The sequence below is a fragment of the Equus asinus genome, chromosome 16 (genome assembly GCF_041296235.1).
Source record: "Equus asinus isolate D_3611 breed Donkey chromosome 16, EquAss-T2T_v2, whole genome shotgun sequence".
NCBI lineage: Eukaryota > Metazoa > Chordata > Mammalia > Perissodactyla > Equidae > Equus > Equus asinus.
This window is the reverse complement of record NC_091805.1, coordinates 25436444-25454596: the sequence shown is the minus strand read 5'-3', so window position 1 is coordinate 25454596 and position 18153 is coordinate 25436444. Positions and strand designations below refer to the sequence as shown.

At 39.1% G+C, this 18153-nt stretch overlaps 1 protein-coding gene across 1 annotated transcript in view; it reads left to right on the top strand.

The window, feature by feature from the left end:
* LOC106831576 (guanylate-binding protein 5-like) overlaps positions 1 to 16684 on the top strand; it is a 37063-nt gene extending 20379 nt beyond the window's left edge. The window contains exons 7-8 of the mRNA XM_070486789.1: positions 7448 to 7508; positions 16606 to 16684. Of these exons, the coding sequence (XP_070342890.1) occupies positions 7448 to 7508; positions 16606 to 16669 (125 nt within the window). The 3' untranslated portion in view covers positions 16670 to 16684. The remainder of the gene's footprint in view (positions 1 to 7447; positions 7509 to 16605) is intronic.
* Positions 16685 to 18153: the final 1469 nt, after the last annotated feature.

The window sequence follows — 18153 nt, the reverse complement described above, 5'->3', positions numbered from 1 at the left end:
AAAAACTGAGCAAGTCATTATACATTCATGACTTTTGGTTCTGTTGCTCAATATAAAATATAGTATGAACCAATTTTCGAGGTGTTTCAGTTACTCATGCTTATGATTTGGGGTGGTTTGTTACAGAGCAATAGGTTACTAAAACAGCAGGCCATAATCACTAGTAAGTTTCTCCTGACCCTCCCATTTAGGCGGGGCTCAGCAGAGATGACTTGCCTTTGCTCCATATGGTGCTGGCTGGAGTGGTTTAATTAGAGCTGGAAGATCTACCAGCTTCACTTGCATGTCTGGTGCCTCACCTGGTGTAGCTGGATCAGCTAGTGGCTGGCTGGGCATCTTTCTTTTCCTTCAAAATCTCTTACTATGCAGTTTATTAATTCATGATCAAAGTGAACTACAATGCTACTCAAAGAAATTCACCAAGAGATAAATCTATCATTAAAAAAAGGATTTTAAAAAGCTGTTCTTTTGGCTAGTTATTAATAAGATTTTTGAAATTAAAGTTATTCCAATTATAGCTACCTAATACTTAACATATCAGGTTGAGAAACTATTTTGACTAGGATATTGTCTTTATTCATAAACTCTTATGTAGTTAGCTATACAGAAAAATCACACTAAAGAGACCTTTTTCTCCCTTCAGCAGCTGACATCCATGGTACAAAGGTGGAATAAAGTGACTGGGTCTATTTTTTCTTCCATAGTCATTTAAAAATGTAAATCTAGCTTCTAGCCAACAAAGACTGACTTGAGACAGAGTGGGAGGTTATTAACGTTAAGCAAATGTAGATTCAATAATGATTCTCAGAATGTGCTTTCATAAAGCAGGGAATTACATTCGATATGAAAGTAGCATGCTGGGGGCCAGCCCCGTGGCTGAGTGGTTAAGTTCGTGCTTCAGCGGCCCCGGGTTTCACCAGATGGCACCGCTCATCAAGCCATGCTGAGGTGGCACCCCACATGTCACAACTAGAAGGACCTACAACTATACAATTATGTACCAGGGGACTTTGGGGAGAAAAAAGAAAAATAAAATCTTTAAAAAAAAAAAAAAGTACCATGCTGGATTTTTTCAACAGACCAGGAATGTGCCCAGCATTTTAGAGAGCAAAAAATAAACCCAGAGACCGTCACTCAAATTGAGGAAGCATATACTGTTTGTCATTGCAAAGAAGAGTTCAAAATATTTTCTAATAATTCTCATTGTTACTTCTTTTTGACCTATGGGTTATTTAAAATATAAGAATTTTTTTTAGTTGCTTTTCATTTTGATCACTAGCTTAGTTATTGTAGCCTTAGAAATATTATATCTTTTTCATGGATTAAAACATTTGCCACTGTGAAATGACACTCTTCATCTCCTTTCTTTTCTCCTGCCTTATCTTCTCCCCTCCTGTTTCTCCTTTCCTCCCCTCTCTTCCCTCTACTCCTTCCACATACTAGACTATACCGCTTAAGACACAGCAAAAGAAGTTGCTTCTTTACTTAGAAAAAAATTAATACAATTGCACTGGAAGAAAATACAATGATTTACAAGAACCCAGGTCAATCTCATGAAAAAAAAGCTAGCTTATATCTCATGAGTCCACGTGATGAATATATTCACGTAGTAGGAACTTGCTCATAGGACTGGTTTGCCATGACATGCAGCTCTTTCTTTGTAGTTGAGAATACGTCCGCTAACCAACTAATATCTTCATTTACCAATAAGGCAGGCCATAACACAACAATTTTTCTGTTCTTTCGGTCGAGGTTTTTCCATCCCACAGCAGATTCGGTATTATACTGAATGTTATTCTTGGCGAATGGATTCTTCTCTAGCACTGACATACGGTGACATGGAATTGTGGTTTCACTACCAGCTAATGGACTGGCTACTGCCCTAGATGCTGTTATTGATGATCTGAGCATTTGCTAGGATTGTCCTTCTGAGCAGCTCTGATTAAAAGTTCTTCTCTTACTAACGATAGCAAACACACATTTATTGAGCCCTCAGCCTGTGCCAGGCATTATAAAATTATATTTCATAGGGGTAGTTCCTGGCTCGTTATGATAGTTCTGTCTAAACTTTCAATAAAGGAGCTAAATTAGATGACACAAATGGTCATTGCTCATGGGAAGCTACACAGTCCTGTCATTTGTATGTTCTTAAAAGCTTGCAAAACACTTTCACAGACTTATTTAATCCTCACGAGGGCTTTGGGGGTAGGTATTATAATTGAGATCTTACAGTAGAGGGAACTGAAGTTTACAGATGTTAAGTGACTTACCCAAGGACCCTTTAGTGGTGGCAGAGTGGGGTACTGGGGCATAGGGAAAGAGCAAGGTGTCAGAGAGACTCGATTCAAGTTCCACCATCTCTACCATTTCCTAGGTCTGTGACCTTGGAGAGGTTCTTTTGGTATATTTGAGCCAATTTCTCATCTGCCTTGGCTTTGTTGCAGGGTTGCTATTAGGATTGAATGAACTAAAGGGTGTAGAAGGGTCTATAACCTGAAAAGTGTGTGTGAATATTAGTCACATTATTTAACCTTTGGAGAGGAGATGGCAGATGGCACGGTGTTGTAGATCACAACATGTCAAGTCAGACGGAACTGGTTCTAACTAATGTGTGCTGCATGAACTTGAGTGTGTTACTTGAGCTTTCTGGGTCTCTGTCTCCTTAGTTTTAAAATATGTATCATAATTCAACCTTGTGGTGCTGTAAGCACTGACCACAAGACAGAGGTGAAGGATGGAGCACAGTACCAAACTCTTGGGAGGCACTCGGTGAACATCAGGGCTCCTCTCTCTGGCTCCCAGCCTGGTGCCGGTGTTGGGACCACACTGTCTCTTTAGAGAGCACTGAATGATTTAGCTTGGCATGGCTGAACTGTAATGGACTATGCAGATCATTCAATGGATGAGGAATCTGAGACCCAGACAGGTGAACTAACTTACCCAGGTCACAGATCTAACGGCAGAGTTGGAAGTTTAACCCAATTCTGATATCAATTCCAATAGTCTTTTTTTTTTTCAATGTTACATTAACCTCCATAATAGCATTATTTGTACCTGTCCTCACTTGTGAAAGTGATTCTTATTAAGAGCACATTAGTCTATGTAGATAGCATTGCTAGAGCAGTTGAATCAAACATAAATTGTTCTAGATCACATGGGAGGATTTCTCTGTGCATCTTGGGCTATTCTCTGTAACAGAACCCCAGGGACTATTTGGTCTCTGTGCCTGGTATTTAGACCTGTGCTCCCTTGGAAACAAGTCACATACTTTTAATGTCTACATTTTACTTGATTTCAAATTCCCTGTTGCTGTTACTCCAGAGACTTAGATGTGCTGACTGAAAGATGTAGTGGCAAGAGCCTTGCACTGAGGCATCAAGAGACCCAGATTCTAGTTCCACATTTGGTATTAACCAGCTGTTAGACCTTGTTGGAAACATGTCTACTATCTCTCTGACAGCTGCAAAGATCTTGAAGTGAGTGAAATATTTCTATTTGTATTGCTTTCTTATTGCTGCTGTAACAAATTACCACAAACTTAGTGGCTTTAAACAACACGAATTTATTTTCTTATAGTTCTGGAGGTCATAAGTCCAAAATGGGTCTTAAGGGGCTAGAATCAAGGTGTTCGTCCCTTCTGGAAGTTCACAGGAGAATCCTTTTCCTTGACCTTTCAGCTTCCGGAGGCTGCCTATATTCCTTGGCTCATGGCCCCTTCCTGGCATCACTGCCACCTCTCACTTCCATTATCACATCTCCTAGTCCTCTCTCTGACTCTTCCAATGTTTCTCTTGAAAGTACCCTTGTGATTACATTAGACCTACCTGAATAATCTGGGATAATCTTTTCATCTCAAAATCCTGGACTAGGTCACATCTGCAAAGTCCCTTTTGCCATATGAGGAAACATTCAGAGGTTTTAGAAACTAGGACATAGACATATTTGGGGGGCCATTATTCAGCTTACCTCAATAACCAAAGTGGTCAGTGATAGAGGACTGGGGAATGGGGTAGGAAAGAATGAACTTGTTTTTGGTAACTTCACTAATTTCTTCCAATTGTGAGCAGATGGCTGGGAAAATAGTGCACGAACGTCAGAGTCATATAGACCTAGATTAAACTCCCCAGCTGTGCAAGTTGCTGTCTGTTTGGCCTTAGGCAAATAACATAGCCTCTCTGAGTCTCTGCTTCCTCATCTGTAAAATGGGAAAAATAATATGGATTTTTTTGTGTGAGGATTAAATGCGATAATGTATGTCAAGCCATTAGCACAATGACTAGTACAGGTGAAGCTCTGAGTAAATGAGGCTATCAACACTTCTAAAGCCAAGGCCTTGCTTCTAATTCACTGTGTGACCTCAGGCAAGTTCTGCATTTCTTTTCTTTTTAAAAATTGGACCTTGAGTGCAGACTTAAGTTCTCTGTACCCCTCAGTATTAGCCTGTGCAAGGTATCACTTTTGTTTAACTTAATTTAGTTAAATTTTAATATTCCTGTCTCTTTTCCTCTGGTTCTCATTCCCATTTCCTTCACTGCCTTCTCAACAAACGCTCTCTACCGTGCTTGCTATGTGTCTTTGGATTCATACACATTCTTTTGAAATATGCACTATTGTGTAAGACATGTATATGTTTTTAGTTAAATGTTATGTATCATGCTACAGATGTGTCTGTTTCTTACTTTTTTTTCACTCCTGGTTGCATTGTTCAAGATTTGCCCTTCCCAGCAAATGTTAGTTAATTACTCTGGTGATGGGCATCTGCCCCCTACTCCAGGTGAGTATCCGTTTACAGGCACCATTACAGACTTGGGTGAGTTTCTCTGGGATACACATATGATAATCAGAAGAAGGTCATAGGATAAGTATTGACAGACTGCTCTCTAGGGAGACCATATCATTTCTTCTTCCACCAGTAGAATGAGTGTTCCTGTTCACTACTGTTTTGCTAACGCTTGGTGTTTTCTGACTCTGATTTTGCCATCTGATGGATATAAAGTGGTACCATTTATTTTTTAATTTCTTTGAGCGCTAGTGGGGTTAAGCATAGCTTTATCTGCTTGCTAGTTTTCAGGTTTCTTCATTCTGTGGATACATATATATAATTTATATGGATATAAATCCTTTGCTCATTTCTTTATCATCTTAACTAGCTTTCAGTTGCTTTTGTTTGTTAGTTTATTGGTGTCCTCTGAAGGTTCTAGGTGTTAATTCTTTGTTGGGGTTAGATATTTCCAATTTCTTGTCCAAATCTGTCATTCTGTTGTTAATATTATCTGTGGCATGTATTCTAGATATGCCTAGATATAGATATCATGTCAATTATAGGTGCTATAACTATCTTCGCCCAATCACCTATGCTTTAAAGTTAAGAGGTTTCTTTGATAAAAAGGAATTCAACAATTTTCCTCCCTATTGTGTGATTTGAGGATCTTATTAAAAATTTCCTTCCCACCCCAAGATAGCAAAGATGCCTTCCTATATTTTCTTCTATAGGCTTTATATATTCCTTTGTACTTTCAGTTCCTTAATCCTTCTAAGCTCACCTTTGTGTATGGTACGAAGTAGAGATCCAACTTAATAATTACCCATGTAATGGCCAGTTTCCCTAATACCATATCACAAGCAATACATCCTTTCTATACTTATTTGTGGCAAGTTTCCATATGCACATAAGCCTATTTCTGAACTCAGGATTTAATTCCATTGGTTTATTTGTCTGTCCCTGTATCAGTATTGTAGGCGAGGAAGACAATTCCTCTACCCTCTAGGTCCTTCTAGCTGGCCTTAAAATTAAATTGACGTGAGACAGAATAACAGGAGAAAATCCAACAAAACTTGACAACATGTATACATGGGAGAAACCCAGAAAAACTGAGTAAACTCACCAGAATGGCCAAAGCTTCCACCTTAAATCTCATCTTCAGTTGAAGACAAAGGAGTATGTTGGGGGTAGTGGTTTGGGATTTCAAAGGGGAGGAAGTCAATTTACATGGAGATGGAAAAGCAAATGTTTGTTAAACAAGTGTTTGCTGTAGACACTGGCACCCAAAAGAGATCTTTTGATAAAAATGGGCTTAGCAAGGACCCTCAGAGTCTACTCATACCCAGAGTTATCTATGGTGATGACCTGTCCTGGAGACAGGCCATCTATCTTAAATTCTTTTAGACAGTTATAGAGAAGGTTAAAGTTTCTTTCAGAGTCTTTTGTTCTTAAAGATAATCAAGCCAAAGAGATAAATTTTGAGGTGGCCAATTCTGATCCTTCAGAGCACCATCTATTTTAAAAAATGACTATGGATATCTACTATGTCTTAGCTGCTCACTCTCCCATTCCTCACGTTCTTGGTCTTTCCTGCCCTTGTGAGTTGGATCTCAGGAAGTAGTCTGAAACTCACCTAGACGAAGGTGCACATGATCCGTAAGGCGTAATGGCTTGCTATCCCAGTGATATTTGCATTAGAACAGAAATCTCAGTCTCAGACTAAAGATATGGATCTGCAAGGTGGGCAGTGATCCCTCTGAAACCCCTAAAATTGTAATTCACATTCCATTAATGCACAATCTCAGCTTTAGAACTAAGGAAAGGATGCCAGTAAAAACAAAAAACCTGACTGGCTATACTTGCCATTAATTAAAAAAGTGTACCGTTACCAGGTTGCCTCTAATGACTGCAAACTCAGTGTAATTGCTGTCCTTTTTCTCCAGCCCCTACCGGCTAGTTGTGCTGTGAGACTCTCCGTGAATGGTGTGAGGGTAGTCACCAGTCTCCACTCTCTTGTCCTCCAAGCCTTCTGCAGGAAAGTGAGGAGCACAGAGGAGAGTTCCAGGAAGGCTGTGTGACCCACCAGACCACATCCTGGCCTTGCTAGCTCAGAGCCCACCTAAGATATGGGAACTCTGATCATCCTGTCCTTGGATTTGCTAGGTAATCACCACTGCCTATAAAAATACTTCATCTGAAAGGAAGCTAGCATTCTCAAAGAGAAATATGGTTTTACTCAGCCTTTCTGAAAGTAACCCACAGAGCAGGTTTATTCCAGCTAAATTAATAAATTCAGAAGAAATGTCACTTCACTCCAATAGCAGTTCAACTGTAAGGAATATGATAGTTGTTTTGGTTGAATTTTACTCAAAATGATTCAACTTAAGCTTTGAAAAATGGCTTGGGTCAACAATTAGTCAGCACCTCGTTTCTGCCAAGTGTGGGCTGAACTTTCCAAAGCCATGCTGGGTTTGGAAAGAACCAATGGGCAAAAAGAAGCAAGGGGTCATGCTGAGTTCAGCGCAGGATTTGGGACGTACTTTCCAAAACTCTGCCGTTCCAGGCTGCTTTTGGACTAAGCAGGGTGAAATGATTAACAAAACTGTATGTATGTGTGTGTATTAGGGACACAGTCAACCATTTCAAAAATGTCCTGACCGACAAGAATGCATTTCTCAACTGCAGATCACGAGGAAAAGGATCACACTTCACAGCGGATTCTGGACGCGTACTGCCTGCCTAAGGTGTAAGTCCCCAAAAGTTAACTGTGGACGTAAATAACTTCTCCCCTGTCCCTTCCTAATTACTTGGAAACCCTTAAAGACAGATACAATGGTTTACTTGTTTTGACTCCCTGATATGCTGCACCACGCCCAGCACATAGTAAATGTTTAATTAACATTTGTTAAATGATGGGATAACATCAGCAGAGTAATGCAGGGGAGCAACTTCAGAATCTGGCTATGCTAGGAGGCTCCTCAGTCTAGAAGGATGTACAGACATAAGTTCATCGAAAAAATGCCTTCTAACTTACAGTCAATCACTTCCGCGCTTAGAAACCAGAGAATGCAAAACATGTAAAGCCATCTTTATCAGACAGGTAGCTATCACCCAACATGGGATCCAAAGGAATGTCATTATTCAGGACAGAGTGGTGAGTGGCAGTTGGGAAGAGGGGGCATTTCTGGGGCCTAAGGGTAGAGGAAAGAGAAGGAGGTACTTTAGAGGAAAAAGGGATTAGAATATGTAAGAAATCACAAGAGATGGTTTTACCCTAGCGGATATTCAGACTTCTGGGCCTGCCAGATTATGTGAACAGGCAGACTTTCTGTGTTTATGGAAATCCAATAGGCAGTAAGCAAATGGTCTTGTTTGTAATCAAACATTTGATAAGATGCAGGCAGATCTCCAGCACTTCATTGGCATTAAGCAATAGAAATGGTATGGGGAAAATGAAACCCACAGACAACACATCAGATTTCACCATGCTAATACTTCACCCCTTTTTCCCAGTAGACATTGACAAATAAGTGCTTGTCTTGAGTGTTCCTGCCCTTCTTTCCTACCCCCTCTGCTCCTGTGATGAGAGAAATGGGTTAAAGGAGTCTGAATTGGAAAGCAAAGGGCTTAGGGGCCTCATACCTGGATAATAGACCTCTGGGGGAAAAGATCAGAATCAGATATGATTGGGGAAGGATGGGATTCTCTATCTCTTTCGTCCTTTTTTCTTCCCACCCTCCAGTCGGCGAGGGTCATTATGACCACTCTGCAGCTATGCGATGAGAGGCGGTCCTCACTCCTGGGGGAATTGGGTGTGGATGAGCCCCGCTTGAACACCGTAAGGACACACCTGTTGCCTTCATACATTTCAGCCAGTCATTGTTGTCTTGGGCCTAATATAGATTTATATATGTCTTTCTGGGCTCTTCCACAAGGCCTTTTGCAACTCTGGTCTTGATCTGATTTGTCTAAAATGGCACTGTCATTGTTTCCCGGGGTCTTGACTCCTCCTTGGTCCCCAGGCTTCAGGAATCCACATCTTTTCTTGTACCCCCCCCTCCCCCCAGGGGAAGCCCTCTTTCTGGGCTGGGGAAAGTCCCTCTATCCTGCTTGCTTCTTCTAAGACACTCTGCTGCTAAATCCCCTCTTCCTTTTTCTCTCCTCTACAAATCTTCTAAATTCTCCAATGGGTTTAGGCTTTGTGAAATAAAACCTGGAAATTGTTACTTTCAGCCCTGTGAAAGACCTTCCCCAAAGCAATGAAACACGGAGCCAGCTTCTTGTTTGAAAGAGGGAGAGGAAAAGAGAAAACGTTGGGAGGAAAAAAAGAAACATAAAGGCTGAAAATATATTTTTTGAAGTATATATGTATTTGTAAGTGCTCTAATCCCAGATAATCATAACAATATAAAGAAATAAAACTTTGGATACTTGAAGGGGAAATATTTGTAGACAGATAGGACTTATGGGCCCCTCAGATGCCACCATTTATGCAGTTCTCCTCGAGTGAATATGAAACCACCCCTGAGTACAATATCCTGGAATATTTGGTTTGCCAATTACATTTTCCTGCCATCTCCTGTAAGGTTGATCTCTACTTATTTTTTTAATTTTTAATTTAATTAATTCATTTTTTTGAGGAAGATTAGCCCTGAGCTAACATCTGCTGCCAATCCTCCTCTTTTTGCTGAGGAAGCCTGGCCCTGAGCTAGCATCTGTGCCCATCTTCCTCCACTTTATACGTGGGACACCTTCCTCTACTTTATATGTGCCAAACTGTGCCGTATCCGCACCTGGGACCCGAACCGGTGAACCCCGGGCCCCCAAAGTGGAACGTGGGAACTTAACCACTGTGCCACCAGGCCGGCCCCTCTATTTATTTTTTACTTCCTCCTATCTTTTTAAAATTTTACTAATAGCAGATTCTGATAGATCAGATTTTTAAATTTTTCCTTCTATCATCTTTGGCTTACTTGCCCTGAATCTCTTCTTACAAACTTTACAAAAAGTTTGTAAGCTTCTTGCAAACTTGCTTCTTTAAAAAAGGGAGGGTCCCTCTCCCCCTGCCTCCATCTCTCTCTCTCTCTCACCCTCCCTGTGTCTTTTGTCCTTTCTTTCAAGTTTTATAAAAGACACCGCAGCTCTTTTTCTGTTGCTGTTGAACCCTCTGCTGCCCTCTTGTGGACGTCTTCTGATGAGCAGGCATGCTCCTCAAAGCTAATGAAACTGGCTGTCAAAATGGTTGAAGGAACTGGAACTATCTATCACCTGGCTCCCAGCAATGGGCTCCTTGTAGGCTGCTTCCTCCTCTAGCCAGGATTCTGACCCGAAGTCACAGCTACATTGGTTTTTTATTTAATTAGATACGTTCAACTACTTTCTTGTTGCCATAGCGTATGAGTAGTTTTTCCTAACTTCCGGGACAGCCTGCCACTTGTTGGATTGCTAATAGGCAGGATCAGAATGGTCCTTCTCTGGTGTCCAGATTGCCCTTCATTCTGGGCACCAGGGAGTTACTGTGGCGTCTGCTGCTGCTGCTTTTCCTTTACCCCAGTGCTGGGCATAAATCTTTTTTTTTTTTTTTAATTATAAAAGTAACACATTTACTTGTACATACTTTAGGAAAAGCAAATAGTGAAGAAAAGACAATGAAAGTCACCTGTGAATGTCAACATACTGTCGTGCTGTTGACAGTTTGCATCACATCGTCCTACTTGTATCTGTGTGTACATCTCTCTGAAAATTGTGTCCTATTATAGAATGGAAGTGGTTTCATATTATTTTCTCCAGCAACGTATCACAAACCTCTCTCTATGCTGTGGCCTGTAGCTTAAATCATCCTTTTCAGGCCGTGTGGCCTGTCTCCTGCTCCCATTAGTGCCTTTCCACTCGGCTTTCCTTTGTGAGGACATGAAGACTTAGGAGGCGTCCCTCTGGTTGGCTCCTGGTTGTCATTCAAGCTTCAGCTCAAATACTGCCACCTCAATATGGCTTTCCCCAACCCTTCCATCTAGGGAGTTGCCTCTATCATTTGTCATTTCTTTCATGTCACCTGTAACTCACTATCTGAAATGATCTTTTTCGTTTATTTGTTTGCTGGTTTTTGCCTTTTTCCCTAGTAGAATGTAAGCTTTCTGAGAGCTGAGACCTTCCTATCTTCTTTATCACTCTATCCTCAGGGCTTAAGGTAGTATTTGAGGCAAAGAATTTGCTCAGGCAATATTTGTTGACTGACTGACTGACTGAATTCATTCTATGGCTGGACCGACTGTACCAAATACATTTAAGCATTTTTTTTCATTGCCTGGCATTTAGTTGTCGTGAATGTTTTAATATTTTTAACAGACCTTAAGAATGTCTTTGTGCACTTGGGCAGTTCTTTTCTTCCCCCCAATATTGAATTAAAACATTTTAAACATACAGAAAAGTAGAAAGAATAATAGAGTGAACACCCTTATACTTCTTGTCAAGATTAAAAATTTGTTATATTTTCCCCCGTTTACTTTCTCTCTTTGCATATTTTTTCTGATGAACCATTTAGAAGTTACAGACTTCATGACACTCCACCCCTTAACACTTCAGCATCTCCTAAGAATAAGTATATTCTCCTAAATAAAGACAATACTATTAGCACACTTAGGAAAGTTAATAATAATTAATAATTCACTAATGTAATCTGAAGTCAATTTATATTCAAATTTCCCCAATTGCCTCTAAAAATACTTTTATAGTAGCTTTATTTATTTATATTTTTGGTCTAGAATTAAACCAAGTATCATGCCTTGTGTTTATTTGTATGTTATATCCATTTAGAGTCAATCTGGAAGAGTCATCCTGTGTTTTTAATTTGCTATTCATTTTCTTAATGACGTTAACTTTTTGGAGAAACTGGATTACTTTTCTTAGAGAACATCCCACAGGATTTGCCTGCTTATTTCCTCATGGTGTGTTAAGCCTTGTATTTCTCCCTGTCTTGTTTCTTACACACTGGAAGTTAGATCTAGATACTTGCTTAGATTATATGATTATAATCACTTAAAGTCGTGATTCTCCTTGATGTTAAAATTGTCCCAAATTTGTCCATGCGATGCCCTGTTAAACCAGCTTTTCTATCCTTTTTGATATGACCCTGTTCATCTTTGAGTGTGCTTTTGCTTTCTGGCACAGAAATATGTCACAGCCATACCTGTGTTTTCCCTCCATACCTTTAATCTGTGATTTCGCCAAGGAGCTTGGTCTGCTGTTTTTTTTTTTTAAGTGAGCAAAAAGTATTTGAAGACAAAAATCTGGATGCTGGATTTGCTCATTAGTATTGGAGTGCTATTGCTTCAAGGAGCTTTTAGTAGGCTAAACTACTATATATATACTTTCTAACTTTTCAATTCAAATTTATAACAAAGATTTTTTTTAACTTATTTTATTTTGTATTTTTATTTTAAACACTCACCAACCAAAACACACCAAGGAAAAAGTTAGATTTATTTAGCTTAATGCAGCAAGGGAAAACACATGCCATGGAGACCACAGGACATGTCAAAGTGGGACATTAGGGAGGATTCAGGGGGTGGGAATGAAACACAGCATGGGCTTGGCAAGGATTGCTTAGAATTTGTAAATTAGGTGTGTTGCTGATATAGTGTGTAGTTGTATCTTTGGAACACATGGGTCCCTGATGAATTATAGTTAGATCGGTAGGACCGGGGTCTCTTCTAAAATCTATAGTCTGAGTGAGCTGGTGTTAAAGGATTTCGAGCTTAGATAACTTGACTTGCATGCTGTGGTTTGGTAGAGCTTATCTATTTTATGAGTCATAGTACAGCTTTGTAAGCTGTTTCTGTTTCAATTACAATTTCCCCCCTCTTGACCTAGCTGCCATGGGGTTCTTTTTTTAAACAGCTTTATTGAGGTATAATTTATATACAAAAAATTACATATTTTGCCCATCAACAGATGAATGGATAAAGAAGATGTGATACATAGATATAATGGAATACTACTCAGCCATAAAAAAGACAAAATCATGCCATTTTTGACAATGTTGATGGACCTTGAGTATATTATGCTAAGTGAAATAGGCCAGACGGAGAAAGATGAACACCATGTGATTCCATTCATATGTGGAAGATAAACAAACACGGATAAGGAGAACAGATTAGTGGTTACCAGAGGGGAAGGGGTGGGGAGAGGGTAAAAGGGGTAAAGGGGCATATATGTATGGTGATGGATAAAAACTAGACTATTGATGGTGAACACAATGTAGTCGATATAGAAACATATATAATAAGGTACACCTATTTGCACAATATTGTAAGCCAATATAACCTCAATAAAATGATTTTTAAAAACTGTACATATTTAATGTATGCAATTGATAAGTTTGGATGTCTACAGACAGCTGTGAAACCATCACTACAATCAAGGTAATAGACTTAATTATCACCTTCAAAAGTTTCCTTGTGCCTCTGCTTTTTTTTTCAGCTGTGTTTTGTAAGAACGTTTAACAAGAGCTCTACCCTCTTGAAAGAAATTCAAGCGCTCAATACAGTATTGTTAACTACAGGTTCTATGTTGTACTGCAATTCTCTAGAACTTATTCGTCTTGCATAATTGAAACTTTAAACCCATTGAACAACAACTCTCCATTTTCCCCTCCTTCTAGACCCTGGCAGCCACTATTTTATTCACTGCTTCTGAGAGTTTGGCTATTTTAGATACCTCATATAAGTGGAATGAATCATGCAGTATTTGTCTTTCTGTCACTGGCTTATTTCACTTGCACAATGTCTTCCAGCTTCATCCTTGTCACAAATTGCAGAATTTCCTTTTTCCAAAGCTGAATAATATTTCATTGTATGAATATACCACATTTTCTTTATCTATTCACCTGTCAATGGACATTTGAGTTGTTTCCATGTCTTGGCTATTATGAATAATGCTGTAGTGAACATGGGAGTGCAGATATCTCTTCAAGATCTTGATTTCAATTCTTTTGGATATGTACCCAGAAGTGGAATTGATGGATCATACACTAGTTCTATTTTAAATTTTCTGAGAAGCCTCCATGCTGTTTTCCATAGTGGCTGCTCCATTTTGCTTTCCCACCAACAGTGTAGAAGAGTTTCAATTTCTCCATATCCTAGCCAACACTTATCTTTTTCTTTTTTGTTTTTTTGATAATAGCTATCCTAAGAGGTGTGAGGTGATATCTCATTGTGGTTTTGATTTGTGTTTCCCTGATTATTAGTGGTGTTGAGCATTTTTCATATACTTGTTGGCCACTTTTGTGTCTTTGTTGGAGAAATGTCTATTTAAGTTGTTAGCTCATTTTTAAATGTTGTTAGTATATTTACTATTGAGTTGTAGGAGTTCCTTATATATTTTGGAGATTAACCACTTATTAGATATGTGGTTTGCAAATATTTTCTCTCATTCTTTAGGTTGCCTTTTCATCCTTTCATTGTTTCCTTTGCTGTGCTCTTATGTTGGGTGCATATATAAATGTTACATCTTCCTGATAAATTGATCCTTTTATCATTATATAGTGTCTTTCTTTGTCCTTTGTGATTGTAGTTTTGAGTTAAAGTCTATTTTGTGCGATATAAGCATAACCTCCCCTGCTGTCTTTTGTTTACCATTTGCTTGGAATATCTTTTTCCGTTGTTCACCTTCAGCCTAATTGTGTCCTTAAATCTAAAGTGAATTGCTTGTAGGCAGCATAAAGTTGGACTGTTCTTTTATCCATTTATATAGTTCTTGTTTTTTATTCATTTAGCCACTCTATATCTTTTGATTGGGGAGTTTAATCCATTTATGTTTAAAGCAGGTAGTAGGACTTACTATTGCCATTTTGCTAATTGTTTGGTTAATTGGCTTGTAATTCTTTTGGTCCTCCTTTCCCCTCCTGCTGTCTTCCTTTGTATTTTGTTGATTTTTTCTTGTTGTGATATTCTTTGATTGTTTTCTCTTCTATATCCTCTATTGATATTTTCTTTGTGGTTACCATGAGGCTTACATAAAATATTTTATAGTTGTAACTGTCTATTTTAAGCTGACAATAACTTAACTTCAATCACATGCAAAAACTCTACAGTTTTACTTTTCCCACTCTATGTTATTGATATCACACTTTATCTCTCTCTCTCTTTTTTTAAAAGATTTTATTTTTCCTTTTTCTCCCCGAAGTCCCCTGGTACATAGTTGTATATTTTAATTGTGGGTCCTTCTAGTTGTGGCATGTGGGATGCCGCCTCAACATGGCTTGATGAGTGGTGCCATGTCTGCGCCCAGGATCCGAACCAGCGAAACCCTGGGCTGCCAAAATGGAGCGCATGAACTTAACCACTCAGCCACGGGGCTGGCCCCTGTATCTCTTAATATTGTGCATCCATTAATACATTTTTGCAGTTATATTTATTCTTAATACTTTTTTTTTTAAGATCGGCACCTGCGCTAACATCTGTTGCCAATCTTTTTTTTTTCTTCTTCTTTTTCCCAAAGACCCCCAGTACATAGTTGTATATTCTAGTTGTGAGTGCGCCTCTGGTTGTGCTATGTGGACACCATCTCAGCATGGCCTGATGAGCAATTCCATGTCTGTGCCCAGGATCCAGACCAGCAAAATCCTGGGCTGCCAAAGCAGAGGCCACGGGGCCACTCGGCCACGGGGCCAGTCCTGTATTCTTAATACATTTGTCTTTTATACTAAAATTATAGTTGATTTACACACCATTATTACACACCACTATTAGAGTACTCCTCATTTGTCTGTTTATTTGCCTTTACCAGTGAGTTTTATACTTTGCTATGCTTTCATGTTGCTATTTAGTGTCCTTTCATTTCAACATGAATAACTCCCTTTAGTATGTCTTGTGAGGCAGGTCTAGTGGTGATAAAATCCTTCAGCTTTCATTTGTTTGGAAAAGTCTTTATCTCTTCTTCATTTTTGAAGGACAGTTTTGCTGGGTAAAGTATTCTTGGTTTTTTTCTTCAGCACTTTGAGTGTGTCATTTCACTCCCTTCTAGCTGGTAAGCTTTCTGCTGAGAAATTTGCTGATAGGCTTTTGGGGTTCCCTTGCATATGATGAGTCACTTTTTTTTCCTGCTTTCAAAATTGTCTCTTTGTCTTTGATTTCACAATTCAAGAATAATGTGTTTCAGTGTAGACTTATTTAAATTCATCCTCTTTGGGATTCTTTGTGCTTCATGAATCTGGATGCTCAATTTCTCCCCAGATTTGGAAAGTTTTAAAACCATTATTTCTTTAAGTAAGATTTCTCTTCCTTTATCTCTCTTTCCTCCTTCTAGGACTTTTATACTGCATATACAGATCTTCCTCAACTTCAATGGGGTCACATCCCAATAAACCCAAGTTGAAAATATCATAAGTCAAAAATGCATTCAATACATGTAGCCACCAAACATCATAGCTTAGCCTAACCTAACTTAAACATGCTCAAACACTTCCATTAGCCTACAGTTGGTCAAAACCATCAATCATAAAGCCTATTTTATAATAAAATCTTGAATATATAAGATAATTTTTTGAATACTGTACAGAAAGTGAAAAACAGAATGGTCGTATGGTTGTGGAATAGTCGTATGTGTTTCAATTATTTACTGTCGTGATCATGTGGCTGGCTGGGAGCAGGGTCTTGCTGACACTGCCCAGCACCACAAGAGAGTATTGTGCCACACATTGGTATTATGGGAAAAGATCAAAATTCAAAGTACGTTTATATTGAATATATATTGCTTTTGCACCATTATAAAGTTGAAAAATTCTAAGTTGAACCACTATAAGTCAGGGACCATCTGTTTTGTTTTCTTTTATTTATTTATTTTAGGAAGATTAGCCCTGAGCTGACTGCTGCCAATCCTCCTCTTTTTGCTGAGGAAGACTGGCCCTGAGCTAACATCTGTACCCATCTTCCTTTACTTCATATGTGGGATGCCTACCACAGCATGGCTTACCAACCAGTGCCATGTCCGCACCCGGGATCCGAACCGGTGAACCCCAGGCTGCTGAAGTGGAATGTGTGCACTTAATCACTGTGCCACCGGGCCGGCCCCTGTATTGGTTTCTTAATGCTCTCCCATAAGTCTCATAGGCTTTCTTCACTCTTTTTCATTCTTTTTCTTCTTCTCTTTTGACTCAATTGTATAAATAACTTGTCTTTGAGTTCATTTATTCTTTCTTCTGCTCGATGTTTGTGTTGAAGCTCTCTATTGAATTTTTCAGTTCAGTATTATATTCTTCAGCTTCAGAATTTCTGTTTGATTCTTTTTATATTTCCTGGCTCTGTGTTGGTATTCTCATTTTCTTCATGTCTTATTTTCCAATTTCGTTTAGTTGTTATCTGTGTTCTCTTGTAGCTCACTGAGCTTTGTTGAGATGATTGTTTCGAATTCTTTGTCAGGCAATACATAGATCTCCATTTCTTTAGGATGAGTTCCTGGAGATTTTTTCCTTCCTTTTCTTGTGTCATATTTCCCTGATTCTTTATGTTCCATGTAGCTTTGCATTCATGACTGTGGATTTGAAGAAGTAGCCACTTCTTCCGGTCCTTATGAGCTGGCTTTGGCAGATAAAGACCTTCACCTATCAGTCTGGCTAAAGGTTTTGGGAGCCTCTCAAGCCTTTTCTATGGATGAGCATGTTCCACTCCTCTCCATTTCTCCTGGGAGAGAACTTTCAAGGTTTTGTGCCTTCTCCAAATCTCACAGAGATACGCTGGCCACCATAAGGTAGCCATCCCCTTTTTCCTAGGTCATTGTACTGAAAGGCCAAGATGTTAGATGATTTCCCCATTCCTCTCCCTCCTTTCTGAGGAGAAGTCTCAGGTTGTACTTCTTCTCTCTAACACATAGGGCTGTGTGACTTCTATAAATCACCTGTCCCTTTTCCAGGGCAGTGCATTGAAAGGCCAGGCCACTGAGTGCAAGCTCCACTCCTCTCCCTCCTTTCTGAAGAAGTACTGAGATTGTGAACCATCTCCCAATTGTGCAGAGCCATGCCAACTGCTGAAAGCCACTTATCCCCCTCTTTTTTCTTAGCTTCCCCCATATTTATTCCCCTCTTGAAGGAAGGGAGACTTTTAAAAAAATTTCTCCATGCTAGTTAGTCATTGCTAGAAGTATTACAGCTATAAAATTTCCCTCTAAGCTCTGCTTTTGTCATATCCATACATTTTGATATGTTGTGCTGTGTTTTTGTTTTCACTCACCATAAAGTATTTTCTAATTTCCCTTGTGATTTGTTTTTTGACTAATTCATTATTTAGGAGCATGATGTTTAATTTCTACATATTTGCAAATCCCCGAATTTTCTTCTGTTATTGATTTCTAATTTAATTCCATCGTGGTTTGAGAGAATACTTTATATGATTTCAGTT